Source organism: Manis pentadactyla, chromosome 3 (genome assembly GCF_030020395.1).
Source record: "Manis pentadactyla isolate mManPen7 chromosome 3, mManPen7.hap1, whole genome shotgun sequence".
In the NCBI taxonomy this organism is placed as follows: Eukaryota; Metazoa; Chordata; class Mammalia; order Pholidota; family Manidae; genus Manis; species Manis pentadactyla.
The window spans coordinates 37,703,537-37,730,957 of record NC_080021.1 but is presented as its reverse complement, the minus strand read 5'-3'; the positions used below and the strand labels follow the sequence as shown (position 1 = coordinate 37,730,957).

The following is a 27,421-nucleotide window of genomic DNA, read 5'->3' as shown; positions in this document are numbered from 1 at the left end:
CATCCCCAAAGAATTAGGCTCTAGAGAGGGCTCCAGTTAAAAGGTGAATTGGAGAACTTTCTGTAATTTTCCTAGACATTCTGGACTCTAGTTGTGTTAGAATTATCATGACATTATTTCATTTGATCCTGATAAAAGGTCAGTGAAGTAGGTTAGGGCAGGTATTTATAGATGAGAAAATGGGGTCCTATTTCTTATATCTTGAAATCCTTTGGAAACCTGTTGGATGAAAAAGATTTTCTGGAACTCTAAATGGTATGATAGTGAACACCTATAATAGCTCATATTTTTACAGTCTTTGAGAAAGCTGCAGTTTACATAAATTAACAGTATCTGGAAGAACTTAACAATTGATTTCATCACCCACCATTTTTGGGGAAGTGGAGGTATAAAAATGTGTCATCAAATATACTGTTTTTAACAGAGCCACTTGTATAAATGATTACATAAAAGCTCAATATTCCAAAACTACCATCACTTAGAAGGTATGGATTATTGAAAGATGTTTAAAGATGTTAATTGGATTCTCTAATCAACTGAGAAATTTAAAGTTTAAGGCATTCTTTTGATTGGTGTTTGGGCTAAAAAAACTAGATTTAATAAGTACAAGAATATTAGATGGAAGAGACTAGAGATAAGGAAACAGCTGAGTCTGAAGTGGCCCAGGTGCAGTAGAGAACAGAAATGGGATGACAAGAAGGTAGGATGCATTTCACTAGGAATTGAATTTAAAAGGCAACTTACTGAGATAGATTATGGAGTTGCTGCCAGTGTAGTCCAAGCTCTTACCTTTGCAACATTTTGTATTTAGAATTGCTGAATATATTGACCCTAAAAATACTTCTTTAAAAAAAATCCCCAAATATCAAAAGGTTTGTATTCAATGTACTATACTTGGTCGTAAGAGGATATAAACAGTTTAGGAAGCATTCCTATTAAGGTTAAAAGAAAAAAAGTTGTGTTCAGTGGATTAATTTTGGTAACTAGACTATTCTCTGGATATTCTATCTGAAAGTTCACAGAAGTCGTATTTTTAAATAAATTTGTCATGCATTGTTCTATTTTAATTATCATTAATTACATTCTTGTAACAGCTTTAAAAATACTTAATTTTGAGACATTTCAGATATACAGAAAAAGTTCACCTATTTCAGAATAATAGGTATCCATGTACCTGTTACCCAGATTTGACAGGTATTAACATTTTGCCATATTTACCTCAGATTTTTTTTTAAAGAAAATCTTAACATACACAGCTAACATCTCCCGTGTATATTTTTGCACTTGTAAGTATGTAGTTATGTGCACTGTGTGTGTGCCATTGTGTGGAACCTGGGTTGGTAACTGCTTTGGAGAACGGTTTGGCAATAACCAATAGAATTAATGATCGTTTTTGTCAGTTATCTCATGGCACATAACAAACCACCACAAAATGTAGTGGTTTGAAACACTGATTTCTTACTTGTCCTGATTCCTTGGGTTGTCTCAGTGGTTCTGTTTGTTTCACGTGGGCTCACTGATGGGGCTGCATTCAGCCTGCGACATTGGGCTGGAAATTTCAAAATGGCCTATTCTCATGTTTGATGGTTTATGCTGGTGGTCAGCTGCAGTGTTGTTGTTTCTCTGCCACGTGGTCTCTTCCAGTAAGTTAGATTGGCTTCCTATTCCTTGGTGGTCTTGAGGGCAGCCAGACAAGAAACAGAGGTGGAAGTTGTAAGGCCTCTTGAGGCCTGGGTCCTGAAGTCACACAGTCTGGCTTCCATGCTTTTTATTGTTCAAGGAAAGTCACAGGCCAGCCCACATTCAAGGTGAGGGGAAATAGACCCCATCTTTTGATGTGACAGTCCCATTGCATAGGAGCATGAAAAGACTTGTTGCCTCCATCTTTGAAGACAGTCTACTACATTATCATATTCTTCAGTTAAACTATTTTATTTCTGTCTGTCCTGGAGGAACTCTTTCACAAAAAGACATGTACAAAATTGTTCACTGCCTGATTGTTTATAAAAGCAAAAAAGTAAACCAATATAACCATCCTTCCAGAGGAAAATGGACAGTAAATTTTAGTTTATTCATAGAATACCATACAGCAATTAAAATGGATTACTACCTCTCTGTGGATCACCGTGAATAATTCTAAAGTAGGTTGAGTGTGAAAATCAGGTTGGAAAAGAGTATGGGTAGAAAGATATTTATGTAATAGCTTTAAACTTTAACATTTGAAGTTTCTCAGGTAGGCTAGTGAGAATTTTGTTTCTGTTTTCAAATCGAAGCTTATCTTTGGGTAGCCTCCTTAGAACTTGGTGCTCTGAATGGCTTCCACCCTTGAATAGACAGGTAAGCTGCACTGTTTTCTGGCCAGACTCAGGGTTTGTCTGGGCTAGCCATTACGTTTGTTGTCCGTTTGTGCAATTTTGTCTCTTTGTGTACTTTTATCAATAATGTTGGAAAAATCATCTTAGAGTACAATTCTTGAGATAGTCATTATACCACCATCTGTATTTATATCAGTTTAACCTCTCTGAGTTTGTTTCTTATCTGAAATGGGGAGGATGATATATGTCTCATAGGGGTTTAGGAAGATTAATTGAGAAAATAGTGTATAAAACACTTAGAGCAGTACCTGATACATGGTAGGTGTTCTATGAACAGATGTTGGAAAAAAATAAGTATATACAATGGCATCTATGTTCAGTTCACTTTTAATTGTGTTATAACTAGGTTCGATTACTTTATTAAAGTAATTACAGTGCTTCTGAAATTATTAAAGTTCCATTATGATTATAATACTTTACATTCTAAAGGAAATTTAAATTCACAAAATTCTTTCATATTCATTTTCTGATTTTGTTATCAGGACAACTTTGTGACATAGTTACCTTCTACTTAAGATAGACTCCCAGGTGTCTGGAGAGGTTGAAAAAGCAGTGGTAGTAGAAATTTTATGATGGTTCTAAGAATATATTAAAGTGGAAATAATGAAACCATAATATTTTCATTTTTAGGAGTTACTTTGTATTTGTGTGCTTTACCTACTGAGATTCTGGATAGATTTGGCTCTGGACTGTGTGTGTGCGCGCGCGTGTGTGTGTGTGTGTGTGTGTGTGTGAGAGAGAGAGAGAGAGAGAGAGAAGAGGGAGAGGGAGAGAAAGATAAAGATGGGGAAGGAGAAAGACTGTAGAAGGCTGTTTGTGATGATGGGACTCTGGAAAGGGAATCCACAGCCTTTCTCTTGCTCAGATCCAATAGTGTGGCATTGCCTTGCCCCCAAGTCATACTTCTAAGTATAAAGATGATTTCTGTGATTTTATTTTTTTTTGGCTGCTATGTATATGCCAGGGATTTCAGGATATCCCCTTAGGTTGAATATGGGTTAAAATTAATCACCAATTTGGCTAACATTGTGAATTTGCTAAGCTAGATGTGGCGCATTTATTTGCTGGCTACTGTTCAAATGCATTGATTTGCTCAATTCTTTTTCAGAGGTAAAAGTCATGCATTTTTAAATTTCCTGTTTTAAAAATTTAAGATAAACCTGTACATTTGTAACTCATACTTTTCTGGAATGAAAGTATTGGTAGCTGGTATTTTGGATAGTCTCATTTGAATAATCCCCATTGTAGGTTGTTTTATAATTTTAAAAAAATTGATAACTCATATATTAGGTCTCTATCCTATGTCATAAATAAATTACCTTTTACCATTTATTTGGATTTTCTTCCAGGTAAGTAAGTTTGACTTTGCTTGGGATCATGTGCCAATGGTGGATTAATTTTGAAACTGATTATGTTTATCACTTATCCTGTGACTCTGAAATACTTTAGAAACAAATTATATTAAAACATATTTTTTGTTTTGTTTTCAGAGTCCCTCTTGGTCTTGGAAGAAATACTTGAACAAACATGACCGAGTTCTGGCTTATATCAGCTCCCGGGGAGAAAACATGTCAGCAGACATGGGAGAAACTGCATGCAGCAACCACAAAGAACAATAATCTTGCTATTACTTCAAAGTTCAACATTCCTGACTTAAAGGTAAGACTACATTGTGCAGAATAGTGCAGGAGTTCTTCATGAGAGGGGAAGTACAGTGTCTTTGCTTACCTTTTGGCAGAAGTGAGATACCTAGGCTATTTCAACAGAAAACTCTTTAGTCATTGGCGTAATTTAAAACCCATCTTGTTCTTTCCAATCTTCAGATTTTAAATAATGAGGAAACTGAGATTTTAGAAGTAAACTACCCAAACAAAATAATAATTTCCTTAAACCTTTGTACTTTTCTAAATTGTAATTTAAATTGTAATGAGAAACTTTATGAAACTATTTGATGTATTACATCCCCAAATATGACTTCCAAAAGTGAAAAATCTCAGTCATGCATATTGAGTATCACAGTGAATCTATTTTTCTTTTACTAAATTCATATAATGCTCACTAGTGTAAATGTTTTACCACTGCACCTCTTTAATCATATTTGGCAAATCTAACCTAGTTATTTTATCTAGTTATGTATTTAACATTTATTACGGTTCAGTAACCTAACAGCCTCAAAGTGAAATAGGCTGCCAGAATTCAGTTGACTGAACCGTAAAGAATGGAAGAGATAATGGTTAAATAAGTGAGGCAGTTTTACACAGGAGTCATTTAAGAAATACTTGAAATTACTGCTTCTTAATATGTTGGGAGTTACAAATTCCTTTGAGACACTGGTATAGACTGGACATTTCTTTAAAAACATGCTCATTCACACATAGACAGTTTACAGGTTATAGACTCTCTGTTGCACAGTCATGACCCCTACCTAAAAGCTGCTCTCGTAAGCCATGATCCACCATCACTGGGCAGTACAAGCACAGTCTGCCTTTGTGGAATCTTCTCATCCTAAGTGGTGTTTGTACCTATAAGAGGATTATCTTATACATAGAAATAGTTTTTAAATCTCTGGCAAAAATTTTAACCACACTTGTACATTATGAAATAAAATATGGAGAACTTACGATTTGTGGACCCTTTAAATCTAGATGTTGTCAAGATACGTCATCTTATTACAAAACAAAAAGGATGAAACCAAAGTAATAAAATGCTCTCCTTCCTAGGTCGGCACACTGGATGTTTTGGTTGGTTTGTCAGATGAACTGGCTAAGCTGGATGCATTTGTAGAAGGGTAATGTACTTACACACATAAACTAGAGCAAAATGTGAGTTATTGTTATCAGGCCACCTGGACATTGGGTTTATTGTAATATGTATTGCTGGAATGGTTTTACAAAACAAGGACTTTTTTTCTTTGCAAATCAACTGTATGAAGATACAGTTCACATACAATAAAATGTATGTTCGAAGTGTAAAAATTACTTTTTAATATCTTTGTTGAGATATAATTTAAGTACTATGCAATTCACCTATTTAAAGTATACAGTTCAGTGATTTTTAGAATATTCAGAGTTGTGTAAACATTGCCACAATCTATTTTAGTACATTTTTACCCTCCTCCACAAAAAACTTGTTGTTCCCTTTAGCAGTCATTCCCTGTCCTTCACTGACCACTATTCTACTTTCTGACACCATTTATTTGTTTATTCTGAACATTTCATACAAATGGAATCATACAATATGTTCTCTGTTGTGATGCTTCTCTTCTTTGGCTTAATGTTTTCAAGGTTCATCTATGTTATAGCATGTATCAATATTTAATTTCTTTTTATTACTAAATAATATTCCATTATATAGACATGTCACATTTTATTAATCTGTTTATCAGCTGATGGACATTTAGGTTATTTCCATGTTTTTGGTTAATATGAATAATGCTGTTATGAATATTTGTGTACAAGTTCTTGTATGCTCTGATGTTTTCATAAACATGCTCTTGGGTTTTCATAAAGACACTCTTGGGTTATGTACCTAGGAATGAAATTGATAGGTTATATGATAACTCTGTGTTGAACATTTTGAAGAACTCCCAGACTGTTTTCCAAAGCAGCGGCACCATTTCACAGTCCCATCAACGGTGTAGAAAGGTTCTAATTTCTCCACATTCTTGACAATACTTGTAACTATCCATCTTTTTGATTATATAGTGGATATAAAATAGTGTTTCACTTATGTTTTTGATTTTTATTTCACTGATGGCTTATTATGTATTGAGCATCTTTTTGTGTGTTTATTGGCCATTTATGTTTCTTCTTTGGAGAAATGTCTGAATCCTTTGCCGTTTAATTGGCTTATTTGTCTTATAATTTGTTTAATTTTTAATTTAAATTTAAAGTTTACTTGGCTTATTGAATTGTAAGAATTCTTTATATATTATAGATACAAGTCCCTTAACAGATGACTTGCAAATATTTTTTCACATTCTGTGGGTTGCTTTTACTTTCTTGACAGTGTCCTTTGAAACATAAATTTTTAATTTTGATGTCCAATTTATCTATTTTTGTTGCTTGTGTTTTTTATATGTCTAAGAAATCATTGCCCAATCCAACATCACAGAATTTTATGTCTGTATTTTCTTCCAAGAGTTTTGTAGTTTTAGCTTTTACATTTCGATCTTTGATCCATTTTGAGTTAATTTTTGCATATGGTGTGTGGTAGGAGTCCAACTTCATTCTTCTGCATGTGGGTATCTAATTGTCCTAGTACTGTTTCTTGGAAAGACTATTCTTTATCTGCTGTATTGTCTTGGTACCCTTGCCAAAAGTCAATTGAACATAAATATAGGATTAATTTTTGGACTCTCAGTTCTTTTCCATGTTTTTTGATTCCATATTTCTATCCTTGTGCTAGTACTACACTGTCTTAATTACTGTAGCTTTGTAGTACATTTTGAAATCAGGAAGTATGAATTCTTTTTTTTTCCCCCAAGATTGTTTTGGCTATTCTGGCTCCTTTCATTTCCATGTGAATTTGAGGATCACTGTGTCAAATATCTGCAAAAAAGTCAGCTAGAGTTTTTTGTTTATTTTTATTAAAAATATCATTGATATATAATCTTATGTCGGTTTCAAATACATAACAGTGGTTCAGCATTTACCCATATTACCAGCTCCTCGCTCCTCATCCCCTCCAGTGTGCTCACTATCCATCAGTGTAGTAAGATGTTACAGAATCATTAACTGTATTCTCCGTGCTGTACTACCATCCCTGCAACCAACCTATGATGTAATTGCAAATTATTGTGTCCCTTAATCCCCTTCCCCCTCCCAACCCCTCCCACCTTGATAACCACTAGTCCCTTAGTGTCTGTGAGTCTACTGATATTTTGTTCCTTTGGTTTTGTTAGCTGGAGTGTTGATGGGGATTGTGTTGATTCTGTAGATCGATTTGGGTTGTATTGCCATCCTAACATAGTCTTAGATGCATGAACATGGGATTTTATGCCATTTATTTGAAGATGGTGATGCTTTTGTCCTCAAAATTCAGTTACATTAGAAGAGTTTTTCTAAACTACAGTTTTAGTCACTTTTAAAATTCAGTTACTTTAAATTTTAGCTGAAGATGGGAATGGTATCCTTGATAACTTTCTGCATTTTGATTAATAGACAGAATCAGCCTGCAATCCTTTTAATGCTCTGAATACAGAGCTTAGGGCTTATGTAAATAGTTGTAATTTGTAAAATAGAGAATTTTGTTGAATCTTAGAAATGTACACTTGATTGAATCTTTAAGGGAACAGGATTTAATTGAACGGAACTTATTCTTGAAATCTATACGGAACAGTTTCCCATTTATGCTGTTACATTTTTCTGAATTGATAGAATGTTTCTGGTAACAGAGGGTGAGATTTTGCAGAGACATCTTTTAATACCACAACAAATTAGCAAGGAAATAAACAGAACTAAAAATGTACTGGTGGTCTTTAATTTTTCAGGCAAAAAGGCCAGTCAGTAGACAGTTTTACAGTACATGAGGCAAGAGATAACACAACCACAACTAAGGCCAGGCACTTGTCAATAAGAATGGGAAAGAAAGGATGAAAGAAGTAACAAGGTATGTTTAGGGTTAATAATTCTATACATTCACATAGAGCAGGTGTAAAAATAATTATTGATAATATTCTCAAAGGGTAATTGATGAGAATCATCTCTTGGTTTCTTGATTACAGGTTTTTAATGAAGAAAAAGGTTAGGAGAAACTTTATAGTTGTCATCCCTGAGGTGATTGTCTTCCCTGCAGTCTGTCTACCTCATTTCAGTTTCAGGTCACAACCACCAAAGAGCATTGAGAAGGAGTTCCTGAGAAAATAGTCGTTAACACCTGTTTGGACCCTTATCAATCATCATCAATGGCATTATAGGTCTTTCTTTAAATCATCAGTGGGATGTTCTGAATATAGTTTAAGGTTTGCTCACATTTTTTAGGGAAGGAATCTGGAAAGTATTTAGGACAAATGTAGTTCCTTTGGTCAGTAGAACTGAAAATTACCTGTTCAGTTTGTCAGCTGTTCTTTTCTGCACTTTTATGCCATCTTGTCTTCATCAGTCTTCCTGAAAGACATGAGGAATTTAAAAATCATGTGGTAGTTAGACCTTGGCAGAATTGACAGATGGTGGCTTAATGACTTCACTGTTCCAGTTTTTAAAGTCTGAACATTGTGGTAGATAGAGGAAGTAAAGTTCATACATTTTCAGTAATTTAATCATCAGAGCAGATTTTTTTTTTAAGGTGACCTTGTGTACTTTGACATAGGTATTCCTGTAGAACTGTACAGAGACATAGAGTTCTGTTAAGCAATGTTAAGTTTATAAACTCGGCACTAGGCAAGTTCTACACTCTGAACTATTTCTACACATTTTGAATGTTCTAGGAAATGGTTCTGTTTATAAGATGTTTATCAAGTTATATGGGAATAGTGGTTTGTCTCCTTTCAAAGAATGGGTGAATTTTGGAGACACAGCTAAGTATGTGTACACAGTCCAAGTTAAGTGTGTCAGAGATGTGTGCCTTACATCATTCTTTCTGAAATTGTTAGGTTTGAAGTCATACAGCTTAGGATTGCCATTGAAATTTAGCCCTCCTGTACCCTTTTTCTGGCCCTTACTAGTTCATGTTGCAAGAATGTCTTAATTTATAATTCAGTTTATCCTCCCTGCCCTTGAACATATCAGTCACAGTAATTGTCTGAAGCCCTGTGACGACCATGTTATGCCTTCTCTAAAGTGTGGCATCCGTCTGCAGCTTGGTGCCAGCCTTCCTTCCTTGCCTAACTTCCCCTGCTCCTCAGCACCATGCTCCAGGCAGTCTGGGCCCCTAATCGTTCTCTACTGCCCGTTGCTTTTCTGCTGCCTTATCATGACTGGTACAATGATGCCCTGTAGCAAGAATATACTTTCTCCCCATCTAATCATCCTTTCAAAATCATTCCTATCCTTTATTGCCCTGCTGATGAGCCATTATACTTTCTTGATTCTAGTAGTTGGAAGGGATCCCTTTTTCCTTCCTGCGTCTCTTTCTGTAACCAGGTAATCTCACAGAGATTTGTATTAGTCACTTGTAGTTCTTGGTATCTTTCCAATTTAATTTTAAGCTATGTGAACCTAGTGATTTGTCTTGTGTACTTTTGCACCACAGGGCCTAGAGGCACACATGGAATGGAGGAAGGGACACTGGACTCCAAAATTGAGGCACTATTGTCTATTCACAGCTCTGCTGTTAACTGGTTTTGTGATTTTGTTTCTTGTGACTAAATCATGTTCTTTCTTTATACCGCAGTGCCTTTACTTACATAAGTTGAGGGGATTCACAAGGGATATCTAGGGGCCTTGATAGTTTTGGCATTATGGTTTCCTGTGTAGAGTTGTTTCTTGCAAATCCTAGATGCTCAATAAATAGTTAATAAATAATGTAGGACCTCATTCTTCATTATTACTGTTGCTTGTGTTCTGATGCCTGTCAGATTCCTTTTGTCCTAAGGGTAAGCATATAATCAGTGACTGCTGGCTCCCTCCCTCCTCCTGTTTTTAGTCCTTGTAGTCAGATCTTTTGCCCATCTTCTCAGCATATAAGATCTGGTTATTTACAACCTGTTTCTTACTAACTTCCCATTTCTTTCTTTCCAGACTTAATAATGTATTATACGTAGTCTCCTTAAAACTCTACAGTTACTCATTTGAATTTGCATATAACAAAATCTTGGTCCATTTTATCCTTAAAACATTATTCATAGAAGTTGGGACCCATTGGTTCTATATTAAGTAGAGGTATGTAATAGGAACATATATAGTTAAATTCATGTATTTATGTAATGTAGTCATTGTGTAGTATTTATTTAGGTATTTTCCCTGAGAATGATTCTTGACTTTTCTTTCCTCCCAAGGGTGGTTAAGAAAGTGGCTCAGTATATGGCTGATGTACTGGAGGATAGTAAAGATAAAGTTCAGGAGAATCTGTTGGCCAATGGAGGTAAGCTCATGTTTCATGGTCTGATATTGACTTTCATAAAGTGGATGGCTTAACTACAAAAAAAAGTGAAAAAAGAAAATCTGTAGGTAAGGATATTAAATACAATGGAAAGCCATAAAATAGAATTATCATTATCACACTGCCAATTCCATCCTGTCCTCTGAAAAGCAATTCCATGTATGACAATCTTATGTATAATATATAATATAGCTTATATGGATGTCAAGTCCTTCAAAACTCAGTATTATGAAGACTTACCCTAGTTCTTTCCAAGATCTATTTGTTAACTCAGATTTACTATTGTGTTTCCAAGTTAATGTGTCTCAGCATTGTTCCAGTTGAATATTTGTTGTCTTCTCTAGCTTTTTATGTTTAATAGTGTCCCAACTGCTAAAGCCTTAGAATATAAATTATTTTATTGCAGAATAATGCCTCCCCCCCCATCAAAGTTGAATATGGCATTTCTTTAGAAAGGTGTACTACTGACCTCTCTGTAGCTAGAAACTAATATTTATAGAGGTTGCTCTGTGTAATAATGGCTTTGACTTCATTGTCTTCTGTACTTGCATTTGTTGTTTTCTTATGTACTGCTATTTAGCATTTGCTTTTAAAGTAGGCTAATCTTTAGTGATGCGTCATTATAATAAGAAATAACCCTTTCTTTCATTCTGTCCTGTATTGTCTACTATAACAAAGGTCACTGTTGTGACTTTGTTAAATTAGCATTTGTTAAGTAGAGTCCAGGTCTGTCAAGGGATGGTGAGCCAGGGTTCAACAAAAGATCTTAATCAAGGGAAAGTGAAATAGAGAAATTTATTACTCATCAGTCCTGGAGGTGGGCAGGGCATGTGGGAGGTCAAGGCAGGGTGCAGGTAAAAGGGCAGGAGCTGAGGCACATGCCTTTAATATGGTCTGCAGGTGGAGTGATTTGGGGTTCTCAGGCTAAGTCCAGATCAGTAAATTCAAACCAAAAAGAGTGGGATCTTGGTATCCTTAGAGGGAATCTTATCTAAGGGGCACACAAGGGGAATGTCTTGGGGAAGAGTGCTTATCACAGGGGTCATATCTGGGGGAGTTATATCAGGAATTTATATCTACTTGTCATTCTGTAGGCTGTTATCTCGGGCTGTTATCAAGGGTAGGGCTAGTGCAGTTTCTAGGCACCTGCATGCCACTTGGCCATACAAAATGGATATTGAGGCAGCAATATGGAGTAGTTTGGCTAAATTCTTCTTCGTTAAACTCAACAGAGTCACTGTATTTTAAATCTAATGTTTTCTAGTTTCATTTCTTCCTCTTGCAGAAAAACATGCTCAATGAATCAGTAAAAAAAAAAAAATTCAGTAATTGGTTCTTCCTCTTTGTTATAATCATGATCTTGACCTAATTGTTTGCTGTTCCTGCTAATTTGTGTTTGGGACAGAAGGACAGAAGGTATTTATGTTAATTTAGGGTGGCTTTACTGATCTTCTAGGTATTTGATGACTAAGGTAGTCAGTCTAGTAGGTAGGATAGGGATTAACAGTCTAGGGGACATTACATCTAAAAGTACTTTTGGAAATACCATTTATGTTTTTGACTCGGTGGTATTACGTAGGGTGAAGTTGAGGAGAGAAAGAGATTTTGATGCGAATTAATTTTTCTAGTTAGCCCTAGTTGACATTTGGTTTCCTGACCTTAATTCCATCAGATCTGAAATGTAAAGTTATTTTGATTACTAAACTTCCAAGGAATTAGTTGTTGGATGTCTCTTTGTCTCTTATATTTTTAATTTTTCCATTTGAAAGTAAAAGGGCCCATGTTCTGAAGATTGTTGAAGTAGACTCCTAGAAACAGTCATGACATGGTTTTAACACACAAGTTCATTTTTAGTTTCTTTAGTTAAATTGGCAAAGAGCATACCTTTGTCAGATTCTACATTTTGAGGAAACACTTAGAAATAGTTTCTTAATCGTTGTGTTTCTTTCTCCTGCATTTGAAGCATATAATGGATATGTACATACTCCATTTGTTAAGTCATCAAATTAGAAGGAGCATTTAAATATTATTAAAAATAAAAATACTAAATTTTAAGTAAGGAGAAGAGATCCAATCAGATTACAAGGTAAAAACTTTGATTAATTTATATTACTACAGTTCCACATTTATTTAATCAGGACTCTTCAGAAATGACATCTTTACTCATATTCTCAGTGCCAGTTTCAGCATTAAATCTGTTACTGTATAGTGAACTATAAAAAATTCTACTGCTGCTTCTCAGTAATTAATCTATTCCCTTATTTCAGTTGACTTGGTTACTTATATAACAAGGTTTCAGTGGGACATGGCTAAATATCCAATCAAGCAGTCCCTGAAAAATATTTCTGAAATAATTGCCAAGGTAAGATAAAAAAAATGACACAGGTAGGACATGTTGATTTATAGTAGCTTTATTTATTTTATAAGTATTTAGCTATTAAATACTCTAGGTTTTGACAAGGTAGCTTAAACGTGACTGACACAAAAGGGAGGTACCCTTACTGCAACTTTACTAAAAAAAGGAAGATGTTAAAAAGTACAACACTTTCATGTATAGATTATCCATGTTGTAGAGTTTACATGTTTATGTGGTAATTATTGCATCAATAATGTTTAAGTAAGGAAAACTTGAACATTCTAAAATTATTATTTATATATGTTTTAAAGGTAACTAATATCATGTATAATAGGATATTGGAATGTATTGAAGATCTAGGAGTCAGGTCGTTTGAGTATGTTTATGTACAGTATGGATTTAGACATTAAACTTTATGGGTTCTCTGATGTTTTCTGATGGTAGATTCTCTATCTAGAAAAATGCCCATATTCATGTACCACATGATTTTATGTATAGTTACACGGATGCACAGATCCTGAGGCCCATCCATGAACGTGACAAGTTAAGAGCCAGGTCCTTTTATATTGAGAAATCCTTGAGCTTGAGACAAAATGTAAAAGTCTTAATTGAAACCATAATGAAGCAAATAGATAAGGACCTGTTAATTGTTTGCTAACTTTGTTATGACCTAGCTCTGATGAGAAGTATGTTTTAAATTACTTGGACAGACTCCTTGGTGCCTGATGACTTTATTTCTACAATGTACTCTATAATTAATTGTAAGTGAATAGACTATCAAGGATTTTAACAAGTCATCATAATTAATGGAAGTGAATAGTTTAATAATACAAAGTGGTGCTCTTACTATGACTGAGCCTTATTTCCTTTTTATCCTTATCAAAGGTTTAGTTGCCTTTCTCCTGAAGCAGGCTCAGAGAGGTGAATTGATTTATCCAGTGCCGCAAAGCTAATAATCGTAGAGTGCAGTTGAAACGAAAACTAGTTACCCAAATGTTAAATCTACTGCTTTGTGTTTTCTCCCTAAGTAGTTAGTAGTTTCAGTCATCTTTTTGAAAAATCAGCTTTTATAAATTTACAAATACATTCAACTACAATTTTAATTTCATTACAAAAACATTTTGTGTAAATAGTGGTGGTGTGAACAACAAAACTATGTAGGTTAGTCCTTTTGGAAATTAATTATTTGACCTTGTGAATTAAAACCTTTCTTTTTTGGCAAATCTCTACACCTGGTGGCCTAGATTCTACTTATGTGGATTAAGGAGTAATATAATAACAGTAATTAAAAAATATAAAACATCTTTAGTGGAAGAGATCATTTGGAAATTACTATGGTTATTAAAAACAAAGTAGATTTTTTAAAATTGATCTTTTAAAGTCATGCTTTTAAAATAATAGAATATTCTTATATCAGGAACTAGTCGTGTTTTGTTTTTTAAAGTGAATGTTTAAGTACAGCTACTTTAATTGTGCTAGTAGAGGCAGATTTAGGAAAATTTTGCCTATTTCTCTTCTTTTTCTTTTTTAAAGGGAGTGACTCAGATTGACAATGACCTGAAATCTAGAGCATCTGCATATAATAACCTGAAAGGCAATCTCCAGAATTTGGAACGAAAGAATGCGTAAGCATATTAAGTATATGTGAATATTAAGACTTGGGGAAGCATTCATACACTAAATGAGCTATTATAAGACTTTGCTAAATTCCAGTTTATGTGTTTATGTGGTTGAAATGGTGTTTTTTTCACTTGACAGAGAAAAGTTCATTAATTCAGGCTGGTCAAACAGATGTGAGGCTGATTTATTATACTTGTTTCATATACAGTACTTGTGAATTGGGTCCTGGGTTATCCCTTTATCTATTTGATTTTTTGTGAAAAATTGCCTATAATTGTTTTTAAATGAAATCATAGTCCAATTGCATAGCAACTATTTGCTGCTTAAAGTAATTCTATAGAAGAATCCTTTTATAATGTAATACTGAATTCTTTAATGTTTTCCACGTTTCTATTTTTTATGTTAGGTTTTTTAAAAATAGAGCACCGTTATTTTTGTTGCTCTCATTCTGTTATGACTTCTACAAGTATAGCTTTAAGCACTTAACTGTTCACGTCACACATTCGTATCCCAGAGGGAAAGTTGGTTAGATACTGTCAATGGTACAAAAAGGCAAGTTATTTTCATTATGAAGCATATGAGGAGACCAACTGAAGGCTGATTTGAAAGAGTTGATTATTGGTTAACTGATCAAAATTGCCTGGTATCAAATGATACCCAGCTAGAGGGAGGAAAATCAGAGGTTGTGCTTGGATGATAAAATTTCATAATTAAGATGTAGTAGACTTTAATTGATATCTATTGAATAACATTTTCCAAGTCAAGATATTGTGTATGTAATCAAGAGAAGAGCTGAGTTATAATAATTAAGCAAACACAAAGAAAGACATTACAGGCAAATTTTGATATATGTTGACATTTCTTTGTTTGCGGGGATGGAAATACTCAGCTAAATTTTGAGTTCTGGTAAAGTGAAAGTGTTAACTAATCCCTCTCTTGAGATGTGTTTATAGCATATGTGAATATAATTAACCTGCTATTTCTTTACTTGTGTTATTATGGAAGCACATAATTATCAGCCTAATGATTTTTTTTCTCATTCATCAGAGGAAGTTTGCTAACTAGAAGTCTAGCAGAAATTGTGAAGAAGGATGACTTTGTTCTTGACTCAGAGTATCTCATCACATTACTGGTTGTAGTTCCCAAGTATGTCTCTTTATTATAGAAGGTTTTTACTTACTGGTACACAAGAAAAATATTAGTATCTGATATTGTAATTTGAAGTTTTCCATAGAACCCAAGTGTAAAGGAATATCACCTTGTCACTCATTCTGTTAACCAACATGTACTCATGTGGCACATACAGGGGAATTTAGTTCATAACCTGGTAATGAAGGTATCAGTTGTAATTTGAGATTCTAAATCAAATTTGGCACCTTGGTAGAGTTGGCTCCATTAAAAAATTAAATGTGCTAAATTACTGGGTTTTTTAAATATGAATTTTAGATTTTTCAAAATAGGAAGCTCTTTGTGTGTTTTTAAAAAATCCTTGTGAGTGGTCAGGATGAATTAAGCTGTTTAAGAAGCAAAGGATGGATTAGACCAGGGATTAGCAAATTTTTTCTATAAAGGACCAGGTATTAGGTATGTTACACTTTGCGAGCAGTACATTCTCTGTTACATCTACTGAGCTCTGCTGCAGGGCTTTGTTTGTGGTTGTCCCTGAAAGCAGCCATACACAATATTCTCAGTAAAATTTTATTGAGAAAAACAGCTGTGGCTATGGGCATAGTTTGGGTTAGATAACCCTTTGAAATCTCTTAGATTTGTCCTTCATGTGTTAGTTAACATTTGATCATAGTTAATCTTGGTGAAATTAAATCTTTGGACACTTGTAGGAAGAGGAGAACTCTGTGTGTGAATACTGTTGGTGGTTTCACTTCTGACCTACACTGAGGTTTCACCATCAGGGAATCTTTGAGTAATCCAAACTGAGGTGGAAGATTTGGGGACTCTTTACAGCATCACTGCATGAAGTCCTCCTTTGCTGTACTCTCCATTTTTATCTGGTTAGGAAACCGGAAATACTGGAAAATGATGCCGGCTGGAAAGGGATGGGAAAGCACCTCCATTGAATTTACAGTGGTTGCAATATTATCTGACTTCTGCTTTTTCCCCCTTACCACAGAATACTAGAACACTGGTTATTTTTAATAAATTTCTGTGTGTGTTTTTGTACTATGTAGGAAAATAACCTTTGCCCAGATAAAGGATTTGTCTCATTCAACCTTTATTTATAATTTGCATTTAAAACCAGATGTTTTCATAGTGTTCTATTCACTGTAATTAAAGCATGGGTTGTAGGGTACCCTATGTAATGAATTATTCACTCTTCTGGCCCCCTTTTATTTTCTTTATTCATTAAATTATTTTAAATTTCTTTATTTAAGATAATTGTCTGTCCCCACATCCCCAAAAGCCACTGGTCTCTAGAGAAGGTTGTTGTACAATGTTCTGTGGCAACATAGTTTACCTCACGTTATTTATTCATGCTTCCTGGTACTCTGTGCTCCCAGGAAATATGGTTTTATCCTGCCCTTTACAACAGCCACTGAACAGAAGTGATGGTGCTTTCAGCATGGCCTTTTAGTTAATTGATTTTTAATGAGGTAATATAGATCAACCGTAAAGTTTGAAAGGGATTTGGAATCTGCACTTTGCTTTACTTCCTTTCCAAACCTAGTTCTAGGATGTGGCTGTTTTGCAATAGCTACTGGCTATAAGCAGGGGTGCACTGTATTTCCTGCTTCACCACTCAGTATATTTGAAATTCATTCTCAGTAGGAAACTTACATTTTTTTGTTGAGGAGACTTGAGGTATACTTGCTGTACTCAAATTTCACATTTGTCCCATTATTTTTTCTGTTTCTGGATAGGGCAGGAAGTAGGACTTGTTTTTTTTTTTCCCTTGTACTTATTGTACCTTTTCTGCAGGTTAAACCACAACGACTGGATCAAGCAGTATGAAACACTAGCTGAAATGGTAGTTCCAAGGTCTAGCAAGTAAGTAGTCATCTTTGTAAAACCCATTTATTACCCAGAATTCCTTTTAGAGTTTAAATGTTGGGTCAGGGAATATTTTGTTTCCTTACCTTTGTAGTAAATTGACAGTTTCAGAACCATCTTTTTCACCTTACAAATGTATGAATTATATTAACTCTAGTTATCATAATTTTAGACCTGGAAGGAGCTTTGCACAGTCTGATTGACCCACTTACATTTAGAGATGTACAAGTCTGAGGCTACAGAGTTGAAGTGGTTTGCCCAGAGTCACACATCTCATTAGTGGCAGGACTAGAATTAGAATTCAGGTCTCTGGGGTGGTACTTTTCCTGCTGCATTGTGCTGCCTTCTGAAAATTCTTCATTCAGTACTTACTGTATACCTACTGTGTCTGTAATTCCTCATTGATCTTGCAAAGGGAGTGTATCAAAATGGCTGCTAGAGTACTTTGTTAATCTCCAAATATTCATTATCACTTTCCAGTGAGTATAAATTCTACCTAATTTATACTTTACTTAAAAGAACTTATCAAGCATTAAAAAATTTTTGATTAACAAACATTGTGTGATTTGACAGTTATAACAATTCTGTGAGTAGTTTGGGCAGTTAACTCTTGTAGACGAGAAAATAAAAATCCAGAAGAGTTTAGTTGCCTAAGGCATGTAAGTGTCCAGAGGCAAAGTTAGGACCAAAACTCAGGTCCTTTAACTCCAGGTCCTGTACTCTTTTGACATTATACCATGTCATTTTTTTCTGTTATCTGCTATTCCACATAAGACGTTCTCTTAGAAAATATTAAATACAGTGTATATGCACTCCCCAAGGATTCTTTTGTACATAAATGCCTCAAGAGGTGGCAGCGTGATGAAGGAAAGATGTAGGAGATAGTGAAGAAGTGGTATTGGTAAGGCCAGGCCCATGAAATATTTTCTTTTCCAGTTTCATTGTGTCATATGGGAGGTAGCTTAGTATAATGGAAAGAGTCCTGGACCCAGGGATCTGAGTTCTATTGCTGGTTCTGCTACCAACTTGCTGTGTGACCTGGGGTAAGTCTTTTAACTTCTCTGGGCCTCATATTCTTTGTCTGTAAAATGAACATAGCAGCTTCCCTGTACACAATATGAAGTTATTTAAGGTTATTAAGGATTGCCAAGATACATAAAATATATAGGGTAATACAATTATTGTAGTTTCACAAATGGTGAGTTTTTGAGAATTAAACCATAGACATGGAACTCATTATAATTTTATTTTTCCCTACTTAGCGGGGATACCTTCTACTTATATTAGCCCTTCACATGGTAAACTGAAGGCTAAGGTTATGTCTTGATACTAGTTTTCCATTGAAGCTTTTGGTCCTGACAGATAACACCTTCAAATACCTTTGCGCTCTGTGTTAAAGCCATAGGGTTTGACTCTGTGTGAGCGGCATGCGCAAGAGGCAGGTATGGAACCAGGGCACACAGTGTTGCACCAAGTTGTACATGTGCCAAGCCGGAGTGCTAGGGGAGTGGCATGTAAGCTAGTTGAGTAGGCCCAGATTTACTCTGAAAGAAGGACTTTAAAAATATTACTTCAGAGAATTGACATCTTTTGAAAATCACTTTATAGTGTAAGGGGAAAAATGTCAGGCAGTTAGTTTCGTGTAGGTAATTTCTGTCTTCTGAATGTCCTGTAATTGCTCACTGGCCACTTGAGAGTCCCCAGCTCTTGCTTACCTAGTGAAAACATCTCTTCTATTTGTTTCTCAGTTCAAAAGACACTTGGAGTCATTGACTTGAAATACTCGCTCTTTGAATTTAGTCATTGAGAACAGAGCAGTAGCTCAACCAGCACTGAGAAGAGGACGGCTGGTTCATGCAGGGCAGATACGCTGTGAGGGGTTAGTTTGGAATTCTGTCCACTGTTGAGGGAAGATTTCTGTGACTTGATGCTGGATTTTTTGCCTATAAAAACTAACATTCTTGAGTAATTACTATGTGCCAGTCATTGTTCTGAGTGCTTTTTAAGTCAGTTATAAATATAACACTTTCCTTGTTGCTTTTTGCCATGATACTTGAGTCAGCATTACTCTTTTTTTTTAAAATTAAGGTATTATTAATATACACTCTTATGAAGGTTTCACATGAAAAAACAATGTGGTTACTACATTTACCCATATTATCAAGTCCCCACCCATACCCCAGTGCAGTCACTGTCCATCAGTGTAGTAAGAGAGTCAGCATTACTCTTGAGAGCAGTGAAAATGAAAGGGAAATTTTGAGAGAAATTAGACTGAAAAATAGCATCTTCAAACCTAAAAGAAATAATTTCACCTAAAAAATACATGAAATCTAGCTATTTGTGAAATTCTCTACATCAGTCTTAAAATATTGGATGATTTGAAATGCTGCCATTATTGTGTGGGAAAGTCTGGGGATGTATTTAAAAAGCTATGTCAGAGTTACGGCCAAAGAGGTGGAGAACAGGCTACTGTCCTGCTTCTTTTTGCTGGGAAAACTGTCCAGAGAGAGGTGCTCTCATTTGTACTGTCAGAATTACCACTTCCATTTCTGTCTGCCTACTTTTGCTTGTTAAGACAATCTGATGGGGTCAGATCACTGGTTAACTTTCTGCCTTTTCTCTGTTGGGAACAGTACCCCAAACTCATTGGTTACACCTAGGGAAGATAGTGTTACTTCATCTACATAACAGTAGAACTGAATGAAAAGAGTGAGTTTGGGTCATTTATTTGAACCTAGTAGAACTTTTGCAAGTTGGGTGTAAACTAAACTAAGCCCCCTTTCAGGAACAATTCCTGGCCAGCATTATATCTAGGGAGGGTTCAAGTCCATGTTTAATCTTGAAGTGTTGGTACTTTCTTACCTTTTGCTTCACTTCAGAGCTTTCATTTGCTTCCACTCGGTATCACTGCTTTTGTGAAACTCTATGTCCCCTCAGATAGTTATTCATTCCCTTCTGTGCCCCTACATATCACATATATCTTGTATTACAACACAGCTCTCTGTTGTAATCATCTATTTGTATCTGTTTCCGCTATTAGACCCGTGCCTTGAGGTGAGGGAGCCATGTCTCATTAGCTTTATTCCTAACAGCTGGCAAGAGCTGGGCACATTTAAAGAGGCTCGGTATATGCTGAATGACAGGAAGTGTGTTTACTAAGGACTCATGGTTTATTTCATTTTATTTGGTTCTTTTTTCATAGTTTATTTTTATGAAGTTTTAAGAAAAACCTCCCCTAGGAGACAGAAAGAGAAATGCCTTCTATTTATTTTTTCTTAATATGACAGTGCAGTAGGAATTAGTCATAAAACAAGACTGAATTTTTATCTTGGCTTCTTTCAATTCTGAGTAAAGCCAAATAACTTTGCCATGACCCAGGTCACTCCATGATAAGAGCCTGCATAGTAGACACCTTGCTTGTTGACGCAGAGCCATCATGTCAAACATCAAATGCTTTTGAAATGGCTTTCAGAATAGCAAAGCTTAAAAGATTAGTATGATAATCGTCGATTACTGTGATGGGTCTGGAATAGCCAGTCAAGTTGGATTTGGATTTGTTTTATCTTAGTCGGTTAGCACATCCCTGAGTCAGTCCTAGCAAACTAAAAGATCATTGAAGGTTTTTGTTGAGTTCTGTGCACTTGGCTGGTAGCTGTCTTGATAGGCACCGGGAGCAGAAACTAAGGGAATAGTTGTGAAAGGGCACCATTTACAAGGAGGTTCAGCTGTCTGAATCCAGAGTTGCTGAGTCTCTTCTGTGTCCGTGATTGTAGGGGGCGGTGCTCTCAGAGGCGCTGCTGGTCAGACTGCTGGGGAGGGAGCCCCTGCTGGCTGGCTGACCAAGAGCCAGGGGGCTTCAGTGCTTGAAGCCATTCTGCCACTCAGCGCTGGAGTTCCCTCCTGAATTTATCTTGGCTAATGAGGCATTTCTTAGGTTTTCTGAAAAAACTAAGCTTCCTTTTCTTTTTTTCCTAATTCAGTAAAGTATCTTTGAATTACACAAGCACTCCCTCAGGTTTGTTAAACTTACCTTTTCTGATTTCAGAAGTGCCACATTGTAAATAAGAACTAAAACTAAAAACAAAAACAAAAACAAAACCCTGATACAGGAAGGACAGAAAGGAAGAGCCCCTGAGTGCTGTTCTACTGCCCCAGGATGAAACGATCCAGTGTGTAGCTTCCTAAACCTTGCATATGAGTTTCTCTACATAAGTAGCCATAGTAATTTTTATAAGTCAAATTAGGATAATGCTATACTGAAATGTACAGTATGCCTTGCCAAGCAGTAGACTTTTACCCAGGGCATTACAAATTTATGTGACAGTTAAACTTCCTGATAGTGGGGTGTGGAAAGATCTTTCCAATGCTGTCCATAGAGCTGTGACTAGAAGAAGTTCTGACCTTGCTGGGATTTTCTAAAGCCTAAAAGGCAGCCCTGAGATTCCTTTAGACCGTTGCAATTGTCAATTTTTAATTTTTGTGTGATGGGAGAAAAGGAAAGATCAGAGGTAGGAGGTTTGGCAATGTAGAGAGGTGGGCCAGGCCTTGGTAGGTCTGGGCTGGCTGGAAAGAGGAAGAGAGAGTTTGGTTTGCAGAAGAGAAGAGGATGTTTAGCGAGAAAGCAAGGAGACTCTGGAAAGACTGGCTGTTAGGCAGTTTTGCCTCACCAGCCTGGCACTGATACAAATTGAAAAGCATGGTTCTGAGGGTTCGGATGCTTTACTTGAGTTAATGTTTAATTTTGTTGGGTTAGTTAGAAGGAACTGTAATACAGGGCTGTTAAAGCACTGTAAATAAAAACATTATAAACACTGAATGTCTGCAGTGTTTGAGGCAATTGAAGTGTTTTGGGAAGGGCTGCCATACCCTACTGTTTTACCCGCTCCTCCCTCTCCTGTGTCTCTGAATTCTACCCTTGATATGAAAGAGAGCAGTAAATGTAAAGCTTTACATGGACTTTATCTTTTTCCCATAGTGTTCTCTCAGAGGACCAAGACAGTTACCTTTGTAATGTCACCTTGTTCAAGAAGGCAGTTGATGACTTCAGACACAATGCCAGGAAAAACAAGTAAGATGATTGTTTTTTGTTTTTTAGTTCATTAGATCCCCTGTATATGGTGTGGACAGTTTTTTTTTTTTTTCCCCAAATTCAGATTCATCGTTCGTGACTTTCAGTATAATGAAGAGGAGATGAAAGCAGATAAAGAAGAAATGAACAGGCTTTCTACTGACAAGAAAAAGCAATTTGTATGTGTTCCTAATATTTAGTATTATCAATGTTAAGCATAAGAAAAAGTGGTGTTGCTTTTCTTTGATTTAAAAGCAAACCTCTGATTTTGCTTTTAGGACATTGGATTTTAGTTACTTTTTCTATTAAATAATAAAAATGAATTTTCTCTAAATAAGCTTAGATATGTGAGTAGTTAAAATACATGGCTTTAAAATTAATTACTCCATCTAAATACATATCAAAAATTAATTTTAAATGCAGTTCTTTGATTATGCCCTTATAGCGAGAGGTTATTTTATTAGTTAAGTAGTAGTTTTCTATTTTCAGTAAGAATTTTCATTTTCTTGAGGCAAATTTTTTTAATGCCACAATTTTTACTGAAGCTATTCGTATTTAAACCATTGCAGTGTTAGAACATTCTAGACAAGATGGGGAACAGGGATGGAATTGTGGAAATAAAAGATAGTATCAACTTTCTTGCCATCTTTAAGTGCAGGATTACTGGGAAGACTAGAAGTATGTATGGAAGGGGAAACATGAATGAAAATGTATTTCTCTTGAAATGCAAGAGGAAATACAGGGCAAATCTTATTAAAATTATTTCTAAGTAGTTTGTAAACCACATCATCCCAATTTGGGAGAAAACTAATCCAGAGAACAGATTTTTGTAACCAGAGATTTTTGCTTTACTTTGTTACCCTTTTTGCTGAAATTAATTAGTTGATACATCCAAATAAGCTTAATCATATTACTAAATAACTATTAACTGAACATGTATGTCTTTTACATATGGATAGGCAATATTAGTTACTTGAACTCTTTTTCTTTAAAGAGGTATTTTTGTTTAGTACTGGAAATTACACTGAATATTTTAAGTTCAAAAAGAATTTATACTCTGTAGTAGAATCATTAAAAATTTATAACATGAAGAGGTTTTAGGGATCTAGGTAAGCCACCTGATCTTACGGATGAGAAAACTAAGACCTAGAGATATTAAATGATTTACTGGTGACTATCTTTGTTCCAGAGAAGTTGTTTGTTAAGGTGAATTCTATTTTAAATGTATGAAATGCTTTAGAGTATTGCATAGTTAATTCAGATTTTTATATTTTGGTTGTCAAACCTAGGCCCCCTCTATTCTCTGTCAGTTTAAACTTCTTTCATTAAAATATATGCCATTTTCTATTTAGTGAATAGGTTCAGTGAATTTTAGTGTCTACTGAGGTTACAGAGTAGTGGCTAACTTTTTAATCAAATTAAAGATAAGATGTTTAAGATAGAATAATGAAACATTTTTAAAGTGAGTTGTAATGTTAATTCTGCTATAGATTCTTACTGGATAGTCATTCCTTTAAAAATATTTGGTTTATTAATTTCTAAAATGCCATTTCAAGACCAAATTGTGGTGATAAATTTTTTTTTCCTTTTTATAGGGACCACTTGTACGGTGGCTGAAAGTGAATTTTAGTGAAGCCTTTATTGCGTGGATTCATGTGAAAGCCTTGAGAGTTTTTGTTGAGTCTGTTTTAAGGTAAAGAAAGTTAAGAAACTTGGAACTAAAGAATTCATAGATCCCTTTACTTTGGAACCTGTGTATTTTAACACACAGTCCAGTAATAGGAAATCGATTTAGAGAAATGGAAGGGCCAATCATGAGGGAGAGACTGTCAGTATGATTCCATTTATTATGTGCCAATTAGTCTTGTTCCTTTATAACAGGTTTGGAAAAAGAGGTCCATACTACTGTACTCTGCTTGTTTTCTTATGTGATTAGGTTAAAAATAGATTATAAAATATTAGTCAGTGTTTGTTGAGAAGGTGTTTCAAATATTTTACATGTAATTTGGTACAGAGTATACTGATGATTTATTTGAAATCATTGTTTATATTGACCAGAGATTGAGTTTCTGGGCATATTAGTTAAGCTTGTAAAAGTGGCCGTTAAAATGAGGAACTTAATTACAGTTAACAGGGAGAGGGTTCCTCATTTTAACGGCCTATAATTAAAGAAGAGTATGAGACTATTTGCTTTAAAAAGAAGTATCTTTGTATGTTTTCTTGTGTTAGATACTAACATACTGTATGTCTGCTTCCTTACAAGGTATGGCTTGCCCGTGAACTTCCAAGCAATGCTACTTCAGCCCAATAAGAAAACAATGAAGAAACTAAGAGAAGTATTATATGAATTGTATAAACATCTAGACAGTAGTGCAGCAGCAATTATTGATGTGAGTACTTCCTAGGTAACCTGGTAGAGTAGGAACTGGAAAGAATTTCAGAAAAACTTACTGAAAGAATATAGAAGAGGGATAGTAAATGTATTATTTAATCTTTTTAAATTTCTTTGAAGTTCTCAATTAATTTGTTGGATAAACACAGCAAGTAATTTACTTTGTTGACCCTGGTTTATGCTAGTTAGAGAAGTATTTTGCTTCTTTTTATTTCTAAAAGCCAGTCATTATCTAGCTGTAGATATGTTATAGCTGCAGAAATACAGAAATACTCAGTAATTCTAGTTGTTTACAAAAATACAAATTTCCAAAAGGAAGAAAATAAGTCGTTATTTTACTTTATTTGGTAGACATAATGGACTCAATAGATGAGCATTTTAAAGGAAATTATCATTTTTCTAAAATGGTATATGTTTATATCCTCTTTTAAACACGTGTGTGTGTTTTTTGTTGTTATTGTTGTTTAAAAGTGTACTGGGCTTTTATATTATTTAAAATATCTTGCTTATTTTTTTCCTCCTTAGGATGGTAGCATCTCACATATGCATTGTTAGAACACATGAAAAATAAGTTTTTCTTGATAGAAGAAAATGTAGGAAATGACTTTCTACATTTTATGTGATTGTCAGTTGATACATAATTTCATAGTAGTAAATTCTTATAACATGCATATATAATAAGTGATATCATAAAATCATACTTGGTTCATTTTTATCTAACATTTTATAAAACACATGTGCCATAAACTCAGTATCATAAGCCTGAGATTTCAAAAGTCATTTTGTATAGTATACATAAAAAAGGATGGTAAGCTCATTGTAAAACACATCCAGGCTTTGGAGTCAGGGTGCTTGAATCTGGCTTTACTAGTTCCTGTGTTTCCTAGGGCAGTTCATCCTTTCTGAGACTGTTTTGCACATTTGCAAAATGTAGGTGGTAATGCCTAACTCAGATTAAGTTAGCATAAATGCATAATCTTAGCACAGAGTAGGTGTTCAATAAGAAGGTAAGTGGTAATACTTTATTTCTTTATTTATCTCTGTAAGTACTTAATTGAATAATTGATTTTTCCATAGGCTCCTATGGATATTCCAGGCTTAAACCTCAGTCAACAGGAATACTACCCTTATGTGTACTACAAGATTGACTGCAACTTGCTGGAATTCAAGTAAAAATGAGCTCCTCCTCAGACAATCTTGTCCTTGTGTTGGTGTATGCTAACAGAAATAGGTTGCAGTATGACAGTACTTTTAACTCTCTATTATCCTTTGCTTGCTTCTAACCTGTTTTCCTACGAGTTCTTCCATAGTGGTCCATTTCTCAACATTTTCTTTTTAAAGGAAAATAGATGTCTTGTTTCTTTTTATTAATCAGGTCTGTAAATGTGTACTAAAAAATCAGAGTTTATTTATAAAACAGATGAGTTTATTTAAAGAGAAGGTCTTTCCTCAACGATATTGTGGTATGTATGCATTAATTCCATTTGTTACTATTGTGCACAAAAGCCTTGTTTACAAGGGAATGGTATAAACCTTTATACCATTTTGTTCACTGTATGTAGTAGACATAACTGTTTAATAGTTATTGAATTGTGATGTAAAGAAATGTGACAATATTCAGGTATATGCTTTCTGAATATTTCAAATTACAATCTGTGAGTACTGTTGACACCTACAGGAGAGAATAAAATGACCTGTGCAAAGGTGTATTGTGTGTGTAACTTCAGAAGATTACAGTTCAGTTTGAGCATTTCATGAGGACATCATGGCTGAATTGCTGTGCTACCTTTGAACTGTGTTCTGTACCAAGGGTGACCATTTGTGTCCAATTTGCATATGATTTAAATGTGCCAAATATGGGTCACAGCACAGATTTACAGATCCTTTTTCAGTGTATGATAGGTATTTACATTTGGACACTGGACTTTTATCTTTCTTAAATAGGAAGGTGAGCCAATTTTGAATAAAATATAGTAAAACTATGCAGCTTTAGTCATTTTTACCTAAGTATTTTACATGTTTCCTTTTTATGATCTTGATTATAAAGCCTTTGTTTTGACAGTTATGTCATTTATGGCATAGTCAGAAAGAGGCTTGCTAGCCTTAAAAACCTCTGAAGTGAGTGATGTGTTTTAGCCTCCTGAAAGCTTTTAAGAGAGGGTTTTGTGGCAGTGCTAGCCTTCCTAGGAACTCACAGGCTTGTAAGTGGGAGAAGGAAGTTTACATTTTGTTTTAAGGGTGTTTCGAAAATTAACCTCCCAATTCTTTTTATTTCAGAATTATATATTGTTATTTCAAAAGTAATTAACATGAAACAAATCCAGACTTCTATAAAGTAAAACATGAGAGACAACCCCTCCTGCCCCCCAAATTTCTCAAGGAAGCTTCTGTATCCTTCCATGCCTTTTTCATGTATCTCCACAACATATGTATCACATGGAGAGTTTATTTATTTTTATTAAAGTATCATTGATATATAATCTTATGTTGTTTTCAAATATACAGCACCGTACTTCCAACAGTTACCATATTATTAAATCCTCACCCCTCTAGTGCAGTAACTG

At 34.9% G+C, this 27,421-nt stretch overlaps 1 protein-coding gene across 2 annotated transcripts in view; it reads left to right on the top strand.

Moving 5' to 3' along the window:
* ATP6V1C1 (ATPase H+ transporting V1 subunit C1) overlaps positions 1–26,564 on the top strand; it is a 46,985-nt gene extending 20,421 nt beyond the window's left edge. For both annotated transcript variants that reach the window (XM_036876417.2, XM_036876416.2), the window contains 12 exons: positions 3,866–4,034; positions 5,096–5,163; positions 10,312–10,397; positions 12,683–12,777; positions 14,305–14,396; positions 15,439–15,537; positions 17,326–17,394; positions 22,373–22,465; positions 22,551–22,644; positions 24,061–24,158; positions 24,729–24,855; positions 25,935–26,564. In XM_036876417.2, the coding sequence (XP_036732312.1) occupies positions 3,903–4,034; positions 5,096–5,163; positions 10,312–10,397; positions 12,683–12,777; positions 14,305–14,396; positions 15,439–15,537; positions 17,326–17,394; positions 22,373–22,465; positions 22,551–22,644; positions 24,061–24,158; positions 24,729–24,855; positions 25,935–26,030 (1,149 nt within the window). In that variant the 5' untranslated portion in view covers positions 3,866–3,902 and the 3' untranslated portion in view covers positions 26,031–26,564. The remainder of the gene's footprint in view (positions 1–3,865; positions 4,035–5,095; positions 5,164–10,311; positions 10,398–12,682; positions 12,778–14,304; positions 14,397–15,438; positions 15,538–17,325; positions 17,395–22,372; positions 22,466–22,550; positions 22,645–24,060; positions 24,159–24,728; positions 24,856–25,934) is intronic.
* Positions 26,565–27,421: the final 857 nt, after the last annotated feature.